Genomic DNA, 15,135 nt, shown 5'->3' with positions numbered 1-15,135 from the left:
AAGCTTTAACTTTTGAAATCTTTCTTGTTTCCTGGGGTTTTTTGATTTGCAAATGTTGATTTCAGAGGAAATACAGGCCCAGTGTAAATTACTGAAATGTTATCCACCATGGTAAAATGCCAAGAGATGCAAAGAAATCAAACCAAATCAAACACAAAACTCTGAGTGCTAAGCGAGAAGAAAGCCCAGCACTTTGCTCTCAGGATGCATTAGTAAGGTATTGCTCAGGCTAAGCAGAGGGCTCAAAATAATTCTTGTTTTCAGGAATTACAGGAACTACTGAAAAGCCACCAATCTAGCAAGGTTCAGAACAACCTAACTGCAGAATGGGTAATGGGGCAGCGTTTCTGAACACCCTCGGGACATCAAATTTCTGTGGGGAATAAAACATCACAGCTGAGTGTTTTACACAGACAACAGTTATTCTCTCATTCTGAGATCCTGCAGCACCACCCAACACCAGGCTGAAAGGCTTCTCTCTCCCCTGGAGCTGCAGGTTCTCTGCACAGCACAGAAAGCCCCCTCTGCCCACCCTCCATCCCTCACCTCCTGCTGCTCCAGCGAGGAGGGGAAGGAGCAGCGGCTGTCCCAGGCTGGCTGAGGTGGAACACGAGGCCCAGAGACTCCAGGACACACATGCAGGCAAACCCTTGCTGCCTTTCCCTCCAGATGGACACAGTACCCACCCTCCTTCAACCTGAGAAACCCCTTCTTCCCTCAGGCTCTGCACCAGCTACCTAGATCATCTGCAACAGAACATCCCTCCCCTCTTCCTCCTCACATAAACCAATTTAAGCTGCTGGTTGACATCATCCTGGTAAGTACTAAACTGCAACAATACCAAGCTCTGCTTGCCTCCTCTTCACGAGCTGTGAAACAGCCTCCCTGAAGCTGGAGCAGCCCAGATGCAAAACCATTTAACCTCTCTCAAGGACAATTTGGTGACAGCAATTATTTTAAGCCCTTTTGTAACAACAACAACAACAACAAAAAGTTGCCAACAACATGAACACAAGCTCACAATAATCAATGAGTGATGTTTGCTGGGAAGCAGCCAGTGGTGCTGGACAAGCAGACAGTTCTCCTTGGGTTTCAAGGGAAATCATAGAAAAAGAGAAAGTAAATTAAAGAGAAAGAAACTATTTTGGTTACCTTTCTCACATTTCTTTTTGGAAGCTGACGAAGGAGGAGGAATCATAGGTAATTTCATCAACTCAGCACGGTTTGATTCATTCAGTAGGTAGTGGGACTTATAGGCATATGAACTGAACAGGGGGTCTGAATGATCCTGCACTACCAACCCTATACGAAACAAACAGAAAGAGATGAGTTGCAATGAAACTACCCATGATTCCACACAGGAGAAAATCAAACCAACCAAATGAACGCCTCTGATGCACAAATGTGGCAGTGAAATAAAAGAGAGAATGAGGAAAAAAAGTCTGGCAGAAAAGTTTCTTCACTAAGAAAGAGACTCAAATGAAACTGAACTGGGAAAAACCTCGTGATGGAGAAGCTGCTTCTGTGTGGAACTTCAACTGTGCTTTTTAACCTTATTTAAAGAAAAGCACAGGAAAAGCAACCAGTTCTAAAGGTGTGTGACCCACCCTGCCCCCCAAATGAAAAAAGCAAGGTAAGTTGAAGAGCTGGGGATGACAATCACTGCAAAGGTCATGCTGCCAGCTGGGGCTACAGCCTGGAAAAGCAGCCGTGCGAGACAAGAGCTCCCCATCCCACCTACTACAGATCTGTCTCAAAGGTCTCATCTGTGAGAGTGTTTTGCCTTTACAGTTGTGTTGGACAAAACAACAACAAGGGGGGAGGGGGAGTGCAATGATTCTGCAGGGCACCAGAGGGGAAAGAATGGATGAAAGTTCTGCCCTATGCCCTTTGTTGTTAAGTAAAGCTCCCCCAACCCTGCCCTCCCACAGCTGCTTTGTTTGGAGCAGTCAAGCACTCTGTTCTCCTGTGTGCCTCTAGTCCAAACAACCTCTTTCCATTTCTCTTTCTCCACCAAGAAGGAGTTTTTTCCTCACTGCTCCCAAGAGCCAGGCAGCCCAGGTGAGAGCCCCACAGCTACAGATGAGAAGCATCTGGCCAGTAACTCATGGGAAGAGCAGAGCAGCTGAGACCCAAAGAAGCAGGGAAGATGAGCTGCCAAGAGAGCCACCAGTTCCTTCCCTCTTGGGACACCCACAGAGCTGAGTGCTGTAGAGAAGCTTTTGAAATGGAGTGTCCCATAAGCTGCTGTGAGGAGGATGGCATCAGCCTGCTGCAAAGGGCAGGGGGATTCACCAAACAAGAATGACCTACACGTGCCATCAGCTGAACTGTGAAGTGCCTCATGAAGGATATTTCAGGAAGGTGAAAGGGAAGTCTTAAAATGCACCATATTTCAAGTACCTCACCATAAGCAAGTCTGTGTGTTTTCTAGATTTCCTCCTAGTTACATTTCTCACCTCAGTGCATCCAAATACAGATTTCCTCCTTCTGTACCAGCTGAAACTAATGACATAACACAGAGATGCCCAAGGATTCCCTGTTCCCTTCTGCGCAGGTGCACTCAGTGCTCCTGCCCTAAGTCCCTTGTGCTGACCACATCTGACTAGACAGGACTCAATTCAACCCATCTGGGGGAGTTTGCTAACACAATCTTTCTTCAGTGAAGCACGCTGGCTCCCCATGCCAGCTATGCCCAGAAGAAACAAACCCCACCAACACGTTCCAGGAGAACAAGGACACAGTTGCTGTGAAGCACAGAGGTTTCAGTCAGTAACATCTGAAGTTCTCATAACTAAGACTCAGTGAAAATACAGGATAGGGAATCCCATCTGCTGGGTTCACAGGTTACTTATGTTGCCAGGAGAAAATACAGGCTGGTGGAGTTTCAGCTTTGATGAAGCCAGATTCAGGTATAAACAGAATCACCAAAACAATGGCAAACAAAACAAAACAAGCATGGAAATGTTCTTCTGCACTTCATTTATTACTTAGAAATAAATGAAGCTCTGCATCTTCAGCAGGCACAAGAGTCCCTTCCTGTAACTCAGGTCTGGAAGCTGATCCCTAAGTCCTGATGTCCTGTAAGATGGATGTGAAGTAGCAGATATTCCTTTCCATAAAGCTCTAAAACAGCTTCTTCCCAGGAGAACAGGGAGGTCTCTGTTTTACACCTTTGTGTCATTGAGTAAGTAGCCAAAACTTGGAGAAAAACAACCTGCCAGGGAGGTTCACCTTCACACACAACTGTACCAAACTACTGCAGTAAGCTAAGCAGGTTCTTCTGTGATAGCTGGATCTCGAGTCAGCTCCAGGCGCCCAGAGAAGCTGGCCATGGTTTTAATCAAGCACAAAGGCCAGTGTGCTGAGCTGTTTTGTAGGATGCAAAGCACTTTCAAACTACAGCTCAACAGTGTTTTGAAACCGGTAGAAAACAAAATATTTAGGATAAAAGCCCAATGGCAGAAGCTTCCCATTCACAGCTCACTACAAACACAGCACTCCGAGCTGGGAAGGAACAAACTGCAGGAGCAGAGCAGCAGGACAGGATGTCATCCCACTGCACAGAACTCAAGAGCAATACTTACAGGGGCAGGCTAAAGCCGCTGTTGGACCTTGCAAGAGACATTTCTCATCTGACACTCCAAGCAGAGAAGATCCACAGAAACGCTTCTGTCATGCAGCTATCTCTGATCCTGGTACCTGACTGACTCCAGGCAACGGAGACAAAAACCTGAACACCAAAGTGCTGGAAATGTGATGGAGCTGCTCTTCCTGCTACAGAAAATGTTTCTTCATGGTTCTACTTCAGCTCTAGAGAACAACCAACTTCTTTCTGCATGTTTAGGTTGAGCTTTTGGAGGTAACTCTTGGCTGCACTGTTAATGGGTATCTGTTTTTCCTCAGAGTTCACATCTGATGCAGGATGCCCCAAAGCATCTCTCTGCTAACAGAATGCTCCAGCACACATTCTCAGCTAGCTCTGCCTTAGAGACATGGCAACTGCCCTGGTCTGGCTGTTCAGGTTGTGCATTTGTTCATGTAATAGTACTGTTCACCAAAACTAAACACAAAACATGGGTAAAGCTGCCTAAAAAACCTAAACCAAGAGCAGAGACACACATACAACGTCATATTTGCACGTGATCCTTCCTGTGGTGCTGGTGTGAGCCACATGACATACACCCCGTTCTGAGGGTGGCCCCAAACTGTACCAATGAGCCCACAAAAGGAGAAACACTGACCCATGTTGAGAAGATCTACTTACACATTCAAAGGCACTTTTGTAAAGCTCATTCTAAAACTCAAATGTTTCCAACTGAGCTGCTGCATCTTAAGACATAGTTCAGTTTAAGTTTGATCCTGTGTAGTGGCTCCAAAATTACTCAAAAGTGAGCAAAGGGGAAGAAGAGAGGCAGAAAGCAAATCATTCTGGCACCTTCTTTCCCTTGCTACTCAAAGACCTTTGATTACTACTTTGCTCTTGCAAATTCAAGGCACTCTTTCCCATCCTAAACCTCCAACTGAAGGAACACAAGGGAAAACAAGGAAGTCCAAGACTCCTTTCATTTTCACTTCCTGACTAGTGGCTTTCAAAGCTGCTGACACATCCAACAAACCTTTGAAACACTCTAAGATACACATTATTATTCAAGCACCTAACCATGTCACCTCCCTTGATCTGAGAGAACAATGAGGGGGTTTTTTTGCATTCTGAGACTAAAGCACCTGATGCATTGCAACTTTGCACCTGCTCTCTGGCAGAAGACCAGCAACTTAAAGAGTCATAAAAGTAACAAGTGGGAAAAACGGGGAAAAACAAAAGAAACGGGAAAAAAAACAACCTCAAAACTTTGGCAAATGGAAAATTCCAGCATGAAAGCTGTCTACAGACAGCACTGCAAATGCTCTTCTGTCACAGTGCTCAAGTGGGATGGGAGGTAGAAATTAAAACGGATTTGTCCAGCTCATGAGTAAATCCTACCTTTTAGCCTCAAAAACCAAACCAGTTTCATGTCTGTGAGTGATGAAGGAATCCCCTTCTGCTTAACAGCCAGCGAACAACAACGGAGCCTCCGCCCTCAGCTCCCAAGGGCTGCAGCTGGGGCTCAGCACCCACTTTTTCCTACTGGCAAAACAAGTACCTATCCCTGCCTCTGAGCATCACATTCTGGACCAAAACAGCACCTGGGAGTCTCATGAGAACTGTTGAACCCCCCCAAAATATCACAGACAGCATTTCAATCCCAGAGATCCCTAAGGGAGGAAGGCCCTGACCAAACACATTATTTTTACCACTAAACTGCACAAGTGACCACAGAACTATAGAACAGGGGGGAAAAAAACAAGTGTGCTCACCTCTTGCACAAACGAAACAAAAGCCTACATTTACAGCTGATGAGGAGTGATTCCTTTTGGAATGGTTACTACAGATGAGAATGTGGGATGACACAAACAAGCTTCCTGCAGCAATACAGCCATCTCCTGAGTGATAGGCAATGGGACATCTGAAACATCTCACCATGCGACCTGTTCAATATAAATGCAGAGAAATGCACCGTGTCACCCTGGGGTCAGGATATGGCAGGAGACACCACAGACAGATGCAAGGCTGGCTTTGTTTTTATTCCAATCAGACCAGGAGGTTAAAAAGAAACGTTTTACACCTTTAAAAAGAAGTTTCACAGAAGTTAAAGAGGCGGCTTTCACTTCAAAACTCTGTTAAGAAAACACACACGGTTCCAATCATTCCAGAGTCTATTTGGCTTGTTTCATACTTGGTTAATTTCTACAGGGATTATCATTCTTCTTTTTCCTTCAGAAATATTTATTCTAAAGGCCACCAACAACTGGCTCTTAAAAACCCCCAGGCCTTGCCCTGCTAACCCTCGGCTTCCACTACACCCAGCAACAAAAGATGGCTCCAGGCAGACTTCAGCAGTGGGCTCAGGCTCTTACTCATTCTGCCACCCACGACACTTTTAAGCTAACGAGCTCATTAAGGAGCAAAGCCTTGTTCCTCACTGCACGCGGCCTTAGAGGGCAGAGATACAGTCACAGCTGCTGTGCTGACGCATCCGAGCTTCCTCCTGCTGGTGAAAAGCCTCCCTGTTCTCACCTTTGCTTGCTTTATGAATATCCTTATCCATGGAGCAGGCAGTGCAGCAGTGCTGGGGGCAACGAAAGCCCCGGGACTCGAAGAGGGCGGTGGCGAACTTGCGGACACAGGCCTCGTGGTAGAACTTGCCGCACGTGCTGACGGAGCAGCGCTTCACGTCCTTGCCAGGCAGCTTGCAGGAAAAGCACGTGTGCTCTCCTTGGAAAGGAAGGAAACCCAACTGTCAAGGACAATTTGATGAGATACAGGTGGTGTTCAAAAGGAAAACCACCTTTGGAAGCGAGTTTGAGCCACTTTCCTTCAAGCAGGTAAGCTGGTCGCTATCATCCACATTACCTATGTAATTACTGTTAAGAGCCCCTTATTCTGAGTTAAACTCTCAGCAACTGATCAGTTTTTTTTTCTTACCAGGTACTTCCCAAGTGAAAGAGGAGAGTCTGCCCCCAGAGGTTAAAACTGTAATACAATAACCAAACCTAGAGACTTACGGTCTCGTGTGCTCTGACCGTAACGTGGCTCCTTATCACAAGTGGGAAATCCCTCCCCAGCTGGGAGACACAGGGACACACTCACCATTTTTACACTCAGTGCAGATGAACTTCTCATCTGGCATCGACTTCAGGCCAAGACACTCCATGTGAAAGACGCTGCAGCACTCGCCCTCGCAGGACACCAGCGACTCACCCGAGCTCTCGCAGATCTGAAACGAGCAGAGAGCTGCTCAGAGAGCAAAGGGTACCTGGAGCACTTCCATGCAAGTGACTATCAGATGTTAACAAAGAATAGGAACTGGCTGAAATTGCTTCAGAGCTAAGGCAGGAGGCACGGCCTATATCCTGTGGCAGACCTGGTAAGTCTCTGAAGGTTGGCTGAAGACTTTCTGCACCTTACCAGCATAAGCCTGGACAGAGGTGGGAAAGGCACTACAGGATCCATCTGGATTCCTGTTTTTCTCAGGCACCTGGACAGTGAGAGTGTCTCCTTCACATCAACTGGGAAACTGACCAGAAGATTCCAGGGTTTTCTCTCCAAAATACTGATAAATTCTCACTCTGCCCTACACTAAAAGACCATCTAGAATCTCTGAATGGAGCAGAAAATGGCATCTACTTTTTCTGCTTAAGCTAACAGGTATGGATTGGATGCTGCCTTCTAGCTTTTGACCTTCCCAGCATGCAGGAGGGCTTAGGAATCATCTCCAGACCATAAAACCTCCTACAAGCCTGGATACTTAATCTGAGGTGTCAAACCAGGAGGCACGGCTATAACCAGGCAGTGCAACTTGAAAAGTGCCTCAGCTCAAACTGACAGAAATGGATGATACATCTTTAGTATTCCTTTCCTTACAGCACCATCGTTTACCTGACAAACAGTGTCCTTTTTGTTTGTTCCAGTTCCTCTCCTGGATAAGCTGGAGTCCACTGACTGCACGTCGGAAGCGTCGGCATCGGCGGCGGCTGATGGGCTGTCTGAACGTTTGCCAAAACTACCCTACAGAGAGGAGAAATCCACGGCACTCAAACAAGACACTCCCAAAGCACAACCACGTGGTGAAAAAACACACACAGCACCAATTAAAAGAGCAATACATCAAGAGATATAAAGGTCCTTGAAAGTCATTAAACTTCATTAGAGTTGCACAAGAACGTTGTGTTTTACCTATCCAAGCAAAAAGCCACATTGCTGTGCTGACATGAACAAGTTATCCCTGAACAAGTCCCTGGGAGAAACAGTATGCCTTTACCTGTAAGTCATTAAGTCCTCTTGAATCTGAGTCAGACGTATCTCTGTAAGCTGAGCTAGTCAGTTCTACATCAGTCGAGGCACGACTCCTTTTCTTTAAAGGTTTACAAGAATCTGAAATCTCGCTGGCACCTTAACACAACACACTGAAGTTAGTTTTAATAGATGCTCTCCAGCCTTTGCTTCATATCAATAAAGGAAGAAGAAAAGAAAACCCCAGGTGAGAGCCTGAAACTGTACTTTGTTTGCTAGCCTCAGTTTTCAGTTTGCAATGTTACCGAGTTTAATTCTCCTTGAAAAGTTACTTGGCTGAAAAACCACCTTAGGAAGATCTTTGACAGAGAGCTGAAGATGCTGACGTAGTGGAGGAAGCTGCTGAGTTATGTCTAACAGAGGGTAAGCCCTCAGGAGATTACTTCCTCAGCATTCACCTTCACAACGCAGCTCAGCAAAGAGGGTCTTTTAAAGGAATGTCCAGAAGGAGAACTTCCAGCACATGAGTGAACACCGTTCCCAACTAGCAACGCACAACCAAGCAACAGCAACTGCAGAAACCCCCATGGGAGAAGTTAAAACTCAGCATCCGCCACGTTCACCGCCAGAAACCACCAAAAGCTGCAGCTGACACAGAACAAAAGCCACTGCTGACGTGTGATGAGTCAGGGAGTTTCAGCGAGGGTTACTTTCGCGGGTGACTCACCTTTCTGCAATCCCGTCTTCACTGCTGTCAGTGGAACCATTTCAACCTGTTTGAATAGGAAAATCCAGAGTTAAAACCAGAGGAATTTTTCTCCCTAGTATTAAAAAGAAAACATTCAAGTTTAAGCTGTTAGCATGTCTGAACTCAGGTGGAGTCTGTCCTCCCCTTCTCAGTGTGAGCCTTCTCGTCCTGTTGGGTTTAACGCCAGCTGCCTACGCTGAGCGCCAGGAGACAAGGCAGCCACACGGTCACTAGCAAGGTCCTTCCCAGTCCCTCCCTTTGGGCACGAAGATGACAGGAAAGCTTTATCCGTGTCCAGCAGGCAGGAGCGGGCTTCGTTTTGGCAGCCAACCCTGATGCTGTTTGTAAAACCCCACACCTCAGGAAGCACAAGTTCCCCTTTACAGGTCTGACACTCGGCTTACCCGTCCACCAAGCGTGCCCTGGAGCTCCCGGGAGCAGGGTGTCTGTATGGAGCGCTGCAAGGCGCCCGGCGCTGGCGGGACGGGCTTTGCACCCAGCGTTGCAGGGCTCGATACAGCCGGAAACTCAATGGCAGCAACACACTTAAGCAGGACAGGCTTAGGCTCTTGCAAAAGCGCTGCAGGTTCCCCATCCTCTATGGAAAGGGAACGTTTAGAACCTGGTCTGCCAACGTACATGGAACACGGGGAGAATTTGGCGACTGCACAGCAATTACAGAGGGAGGTTGTTGCCTACAATCCTGGTTTTAGGGGGTGATTACAGGTTGCTTCTTTGCAATGTGGTTACAGGTGCAGGTAGAAACACATTTAGTAAATATTTAAGGATTATTCTCTAATTTTTTTAAAAAATATTTTATTTTGTTGTACAATAGGTAAAAACATACAATAGAAGGATTTGGAGAGGGTACATTTCGGCATACAAATATAAAATCTAAACAATCACTTTTATTTCTCCACTAAGTCACTGTAACAGTAGCATCAACAGTTTGTTTCTTCCCATTAAATCGTACTCGTTCCAGTTATAATTTTATACCAAGTTGTTGCAGACTAATTTGGGAATCAGTTGCAAGGAAACTTGACTTTGGGTAACAAATATTGTTGCGTAATTGTGAGTTAGTAAGGTTTTCTCTTTAAATATAACTTAATACATTCAAGGTTATGCGCATTACAGTGCATCTCTGCTTAACTCTTACTCATAGACTTTTCCTGAGAAAAGCACTTTTAAACGTTCATAGTCTTAGTTAGCTACGTAATAGAAGCAAGCAAAGCTAACTGGGGTCCATGAAGTTCATATTGTTGGTTCTTATACCTTTGTTAAATTAAAAACAACAAACCATTTACAAACAATAAAATAAATTCATTTGAAAAACAGGGAGGCTGCAACCTCAGGGCACGAGGTTTAAGGGGCTGTGTCAGGTATCTCACACCCAACACTTATGTCGCTTTAAAGTTTCAGCAAGAAACTTTCTCGGGTTAGAGCATTCTTCTGCTGAGCACAGACGTGAATGCTACCAAAAATGAGGGGGGGGTGGGGGAAAACCCAAAGCAACTGGGTCCACTTTCAGTCTCTGAAGGGAATGAAGTGCAAAACGAAGCCGAAAGGGCAAAGAATAAATTAAAACAAAAGAGATCGAAACAGTCGTCCCTCTTCCCATATCAATCTTTAGCCTGACTGTCCCTCTTTAAAAAGTCTCACTGGTAAAGGCTACCCTAGGAAATATCTTCTCTGAGACTCTCAGGTTCCAAGCAGAGAGGCCCCCGCAGAGGGAAAAACCAACGACGGAAGGAAAAAGAACCAACAACTTGCCGTTTGAATGGGAACGTCCAGCCACTCAACTTTCCTGCTCCTTTCCACGCAGATTAGTTTTCAAAGCAACAACATTTGTCTGTCTAACACCCAGATTAAAGGAATGCCCTGTACACGTCAGATCTACTTAAGGGAAAAATAAAGAACGGAGGTCCCGGATGTGTTCTGCTGACGTCTGCCAACATAAACCTCTGACTACTCATCTCTGAGTCAAATCGTTCTCAAAAGTCCATTTTCAAGAGTGGTCAGATTAATCAGTCTAACTTCATTTGGAAAAACAAAACCTCAATACAAACCAGCAGCTAAATCAAGAGCAAAAGGAAGGAGCCTGGTGGCAATTCCATCAAAGAGAAATTACTGAAACGAGATCATTTTGATCATAACAGAAATCTCAAAGTAAAGAAGGCAGGTTCATTAGGAGTCTTGCATCATTGAGTTCCCATTCTCCATAGCCTGACTGATACTGTGAAGGTGCCAGTAGCAGAGTCACAGCAATGGCATTGACAAGGGGATTTCATGAAGGATAGTCCAAAACGAAACCCGATGGGGAAAAATGGAGAAAAACAAAAAGGCACCAATATAAGCCACAACATTTACGAATACAATATATTTTAACTCTCTACATGGAGGAAGCCAACCTGCTCCTTTTTGATCTTCTTCTTTGGCACAACTTCGGTGGATTTCTCAGACTCTGAGCGGGTTCGAATCGATCTTCTCTGTTGCTTCTTTTCTACAGAACCTGAAGAGGGAAAAAGGTTTCCATGATATGCTTCCCTGTATTTCTGAGGCACAGCAAGATGTTCAACACCAAGTCAACAGATAAAGTAACGAAACCAAAGACTTTCTCCTCTTTTGAATGTTTTATTTTTAAACGCAGTTCCAAGCTATTTGCCAACTGGTGCCACAGCTGCAGACAACACGTTCTGATTCCACAGACAGAGAGATCAGCTTCACCAGTACCAGAGGGAAACAAAGAGCTGCAATCCAGTCTAGGGCAAAGTGATTTTCGTGACACCTCTCAAGCAGAGTCTTCACTCGGGTTAAGTTTGAACCAAACAGTCCATCTCTGGTGTTTGTGAGTAGGTATCCACAATCAATCTCTTGAACTAACAGGAGTTTTCCAGGTTTTCACTCAAAACACTGGCTCTGTGCCCTTGCTCTGCAGGGCAAAAGCCTTCTATCAGAGCTGGCTGGCACAAAAGCTTCAAGCAAGGACCGCGCTAGAACAAGTGCCACCGACGCGGGAGCTGAACGCTCAGCTAAAGACTCTGAGGGATGAAAAGCCCCTCAGCACACACAGAAGCAGTGACCATGGTGTGTTACCATCACTGAAGTGAAAACCAACTTTCTGCAGCTATTACCATGGCAACCAAACTCAGGTTAATGAAGGCTATTGTGGCATTTCAAGAGATGGAGGAGGTGCTGCGGCTTTTTTGACAACCAAGGTTGGCAACATCACAAGATTTTCTATGCTCCAGCACCTCCAAAACGGGCACAGGGAGAAAGGTGTACACAACACTTCACACCACGGGCAGCTTCTGAAACCAAGGACAAGAGAGCCTGACAGAAAACCAGAATGTCAAGACTGAGCTGTTTTGAGGCATGATTCTTGTTTTTCAGGTTTGGGTGTTTCACCTGAAAAAGACACAAATGTAAAACACTTTGTGCTCTTCCAAACCAAAACACAAACTCTCGGAGCAGGAGTTAGCTTACTGTACCAGATGGATACACTGACAGAAGCTGTGAACCTCAGTCTTCTTGTTAGGAGATAAAATATCTAGAGAGATGGGCAGGCTTCAATCAGACACTGAAGAAAGCCTTTCGAAAGGACTTTAAAGAAGAAAAGATAATTGATCTTGATCAATTGGATGAGCATTTCCATCAAGGCTCAGAAGTGTCTCAGTAACTACACTCTCCAGTTGAAAAAAAGCTTCTAATTACTGTAATTCTGGGGGGGGGAATGTTTTTCTTCAAGGGGAGAAAGTGTTTAACATCATATTAACTAATTAATAAAACCATTTAGACATTAGTAATTCAGCAATTATTAGCTCAGCTCAACATCCTTCCTGTTAGCACAGGAGTAGCTTTTGGATCCAACGAGCCACATCCTTCAAGAGGCTCACACAACTCCAGTGGATCTCAACACCAAAGCCAGGGGCCACTTTTTGTCACCTTGGAGCTCAGATAAAATTTTCTGAAGCAGCTTAAAGCAGATTTGAGCACATGTGGCCAAACGGTTCACTCAGTCACTGGCACGTTCCTCCCTGTGCTCCTTACTGCAGTAAAGAAGAGGCAAAGTAGAGACTGAAAAAACCTGAAGTAGCTACAGAAACTGAAAAGAAGCAGCATCTTGGAACACACAGCAGAGGAAATCCCACTCACACCACAACACCAGGAGTGCTCAGCCTGGGAAGTCCCCAAGTGCAGGCCATGAAACAGCACGTGGCAAAGGCAGCCTGCCCAAAAGCAAGCACAGGCAGAAGCTGAAGCATGTATGCACAGGACAGTGGTCTCACATGTGCTCACCACTGAGGTTTGTGCCTTGGAAGCTCATTTATTTTATGTTTGGAAAGGAAGAAATAACCAAACAGATGGGTGGTTAAAGCAGAAGTGACACTTGGCACCGTGATGCCAAGTTTTCTTCTCAAGAAGAAAAGAGGGGTTTTAGCATATGTGTTGTAGTAAGTCTTCCACCTTTCCTTTTTGCTTCCATACCAGGAGCATTTGTACATCCTACTGTGAGAGAAAGGTGTTCTGCAATCTACAGTTACTTTTCCATACCCAGTGTGAAATGAAGCATGTTTCAGACTATACCAAGGACGTGATTACAAGTGTGGTACCAAACACACGTTAGTCAACGGGGATTTTACGTGGCCTGGACAAAACCTGTGGCTGATGGACAGAAGTCACGATAAAGACTGAAAAGCTCTTGTTTCAGGATGACTCAAAACTTTCCTGGAACCTCCAAGCTTTCATCAAAAGGTATCTGCCTCCTCTTGAGGATGATGAGAGGACATACTGGAGGCAAGGTTCTGCTGGTGAGGAAATGCTCAGTCCCTTTGGGGGAATCCCCATGAGCTAGTTCTCAAAAGTCAAAACACACACAAGAAAAGCTGGTTTTCTGCCTCAAGTTTATAAGCACTCAGGATGTTTATCCTCCTCATTCTTCTCTACCACTGTACCACACATTAAACTTCAAACAGCACGTTCTGGGCTTTCCCTTTTCAGTCTCAAGCTCCACCATTTGCTGCAGTGGTTCTTCTCCCCCAGGCATGACACTTCAAAACTTAGTGCTTTACGATGGGGCCCCTACAGGGCTTTCAGAAGGCAAGCCTTACCTCATTTTGCTGATGGAGTTAGCTGAAACAGTTTAAAAACAAATAAAAATCACTACTGTTTACAAAGGTTATGCAGGAACTTCACAGCAAAGTCTGGGGAAGCACCCATCCTGATTGAGAGCCATTCCTCACTGAACTATGCCACGTCCAGACTCTCTTCCTTTGATCCCAGCTGCTGTATTTTACATTTGGTGCCAAAAGCCACGACAACGCTCTGCTAACACACATCCATTATGTTTTCTCCTAAAACAACTTGCCATCTGCTCTCCACAGGGCACCATCCTTCTAATATGTTGATTTAGACACTGTAAGTTGCAGACAACTGAAAGTTCAGAGGCCAAACCAACCAATGCCATCACAAAGACATCCCGTGTTTCCCAAGCATCTGGGCTCATCATGTGTTACGTTAGCCATGCTTGTTACAGCTATCATGTAAACAGAAAGAGGTTAACTGCAGTAATTCTTAACTAATGAGAGAATGTTGGGTTTGATATTTGAACTTCAATGCTCGATTGCTGAGGAGCAGACACAGACTCTGCAACGTTGCCTACCTGTTGACCCAGAGGTTGTTTCAGGAGAGGAAGCACTTTGCACTGCTGCTTTTTCGTTTCTCTGATTTGATGAAGAATTCAGTTTCTCTTGTCCTTTGACGCTTATTTCTGTTTTGTTACCAACTCCCTTAAAAAGAAAACAAAGCAAAGGTTGTCTTAACCTAGTTATGTGTGTGCTGTTCCTAGCAGGCACATCGATCTACTCCTCAATCCCAGCACAGAAATGCTTTCCAGTGCAACAGGTACACATGACGGTATCTACCACTGAGCTGCTTCCCTGCAGGATTTCCCATCCCAATCCATCTCCCCTGACACACAAGGAACACAGGAAAATATTCCAGTGACTCTTCTAAACATTACCTTCTCTATAATGCTTAGGACGAAACATATACCCTCCACGTAGAGAGGCAGAAGAAGGAGGCAGAGAAATAGTCCTAAACCTTGTCCTTACACTGACTGTGAGAAGCTGCTGTGCTCCTGAAGGAAGCTAGGAGGCAGAACTCATTTTCAAAGCCTGTTACACAAAATGCAACGATTACTTTTTAGAACACTGTGAAGTTTCATCACCTGTTTCTCACAGACTGTTGATGTTTGCATCTGCAGGGAATCTCTGCATTATTTCAGTTAAGGAGCTTTACTATCTTAAATGTGTTCTGAGCAAAAATGGGACCATCTGTAAGGAGCTCCTCTGCCACCAGTCAGAAGGGTTACTGCCAGAGACTTCTGGATGCACTGAAGTTAAGAGCTCAGCACCAAAAGCTTTCTGATGTCAGACCTGTCTGTGGTTAGATTTGGTCTCTCTCCCATGAAAGCAACACACGTTGTGAAAGCTTAGTGGACACAAGTTTCAGGTCCACAGGAAGACAGACTCGGGATCACTAATGAAGGAGAGGA

General features: G+C 45.3%; 1 protein-coding gene across 5 annotated transcripts in view; it reads right to left on the bottom strand.

Moving 5' to 3' along the window:
- NSD3 (nuclear receptor binding SET domain protein 3) overlaps nucleotides 1-15,135 on the bottom strand; it is a 41,348-nt gene that overhangs the window by 8,228 nt on the left and 17,985 nt on the right. For 3 of the 5 annotated variants that reach the window (XM_062015947.1, XM_062015946.1, XM_062015949.1), the window contains 9 exons: nucleotides 14,242-14,368; nucleotides 10,991-11,091; nucleotides 8,562-8,607; nucleotides 7,863-7,993; nucleotides 7,481-7,609; nucleotides 6,692-6,818; nucleotides 6,119-6,316; nucleotides 5,359-5,529; nucleotides 1,153-1,302 (listed from right to left, as the gene is read on the bottom strand). In XM_062015947.1, coding sequence (XP_061871931.1) covers nucleotides 1,153-1,302; nucleotides 5,359-5,529; nucleotides 6,119-6,316; nucleotides 6,692-6,818; nucleotides 7,481-7,609; nucleotides 7,863-7,993; nucleotides 8,562-8,607; nucleotides 10,991-11,091; nucleotides 14,242-14,368 — 1,180 coding nt within the window. Of the gene's footprint in view, nucleotides 1-350; nucleotides 374-1,152; nucleotides 1,303-5,358; nucleotides 5,530-6,118; nucleotides 6,317-6,691; nucleotides 6,819-7,480; nucleotides 7,610-7,862; nucleotides 7,994-8,561; nucleotides 8,608-10,990; nucleotides 11,092-14,241; nucleotides 14,369-15,135 lie in introns of those variants that run through there. The other 2 variants (XM_062015950.1, XM_062015948.1) reach the window with 2 other exon arrangements.

Source organism: Colius striatus, chromosome 27, assembly GCF_028858725.1.
Source record: "Colius striatus isolate bColStr4 chromosome 27, bColStr4.1.hap1, whole genome shotgun sequence".
Classification (NCBI taxonomy): Eukaryota; Metazoa; Chordata; class Aves; order Coliiformes; family Coliidae; genus Colius; species Colius striatus.
Note: the sequence above shows the minus strand (reverse complement) of the source record. Positions and strands in the feature narration are given on the sequence as shown.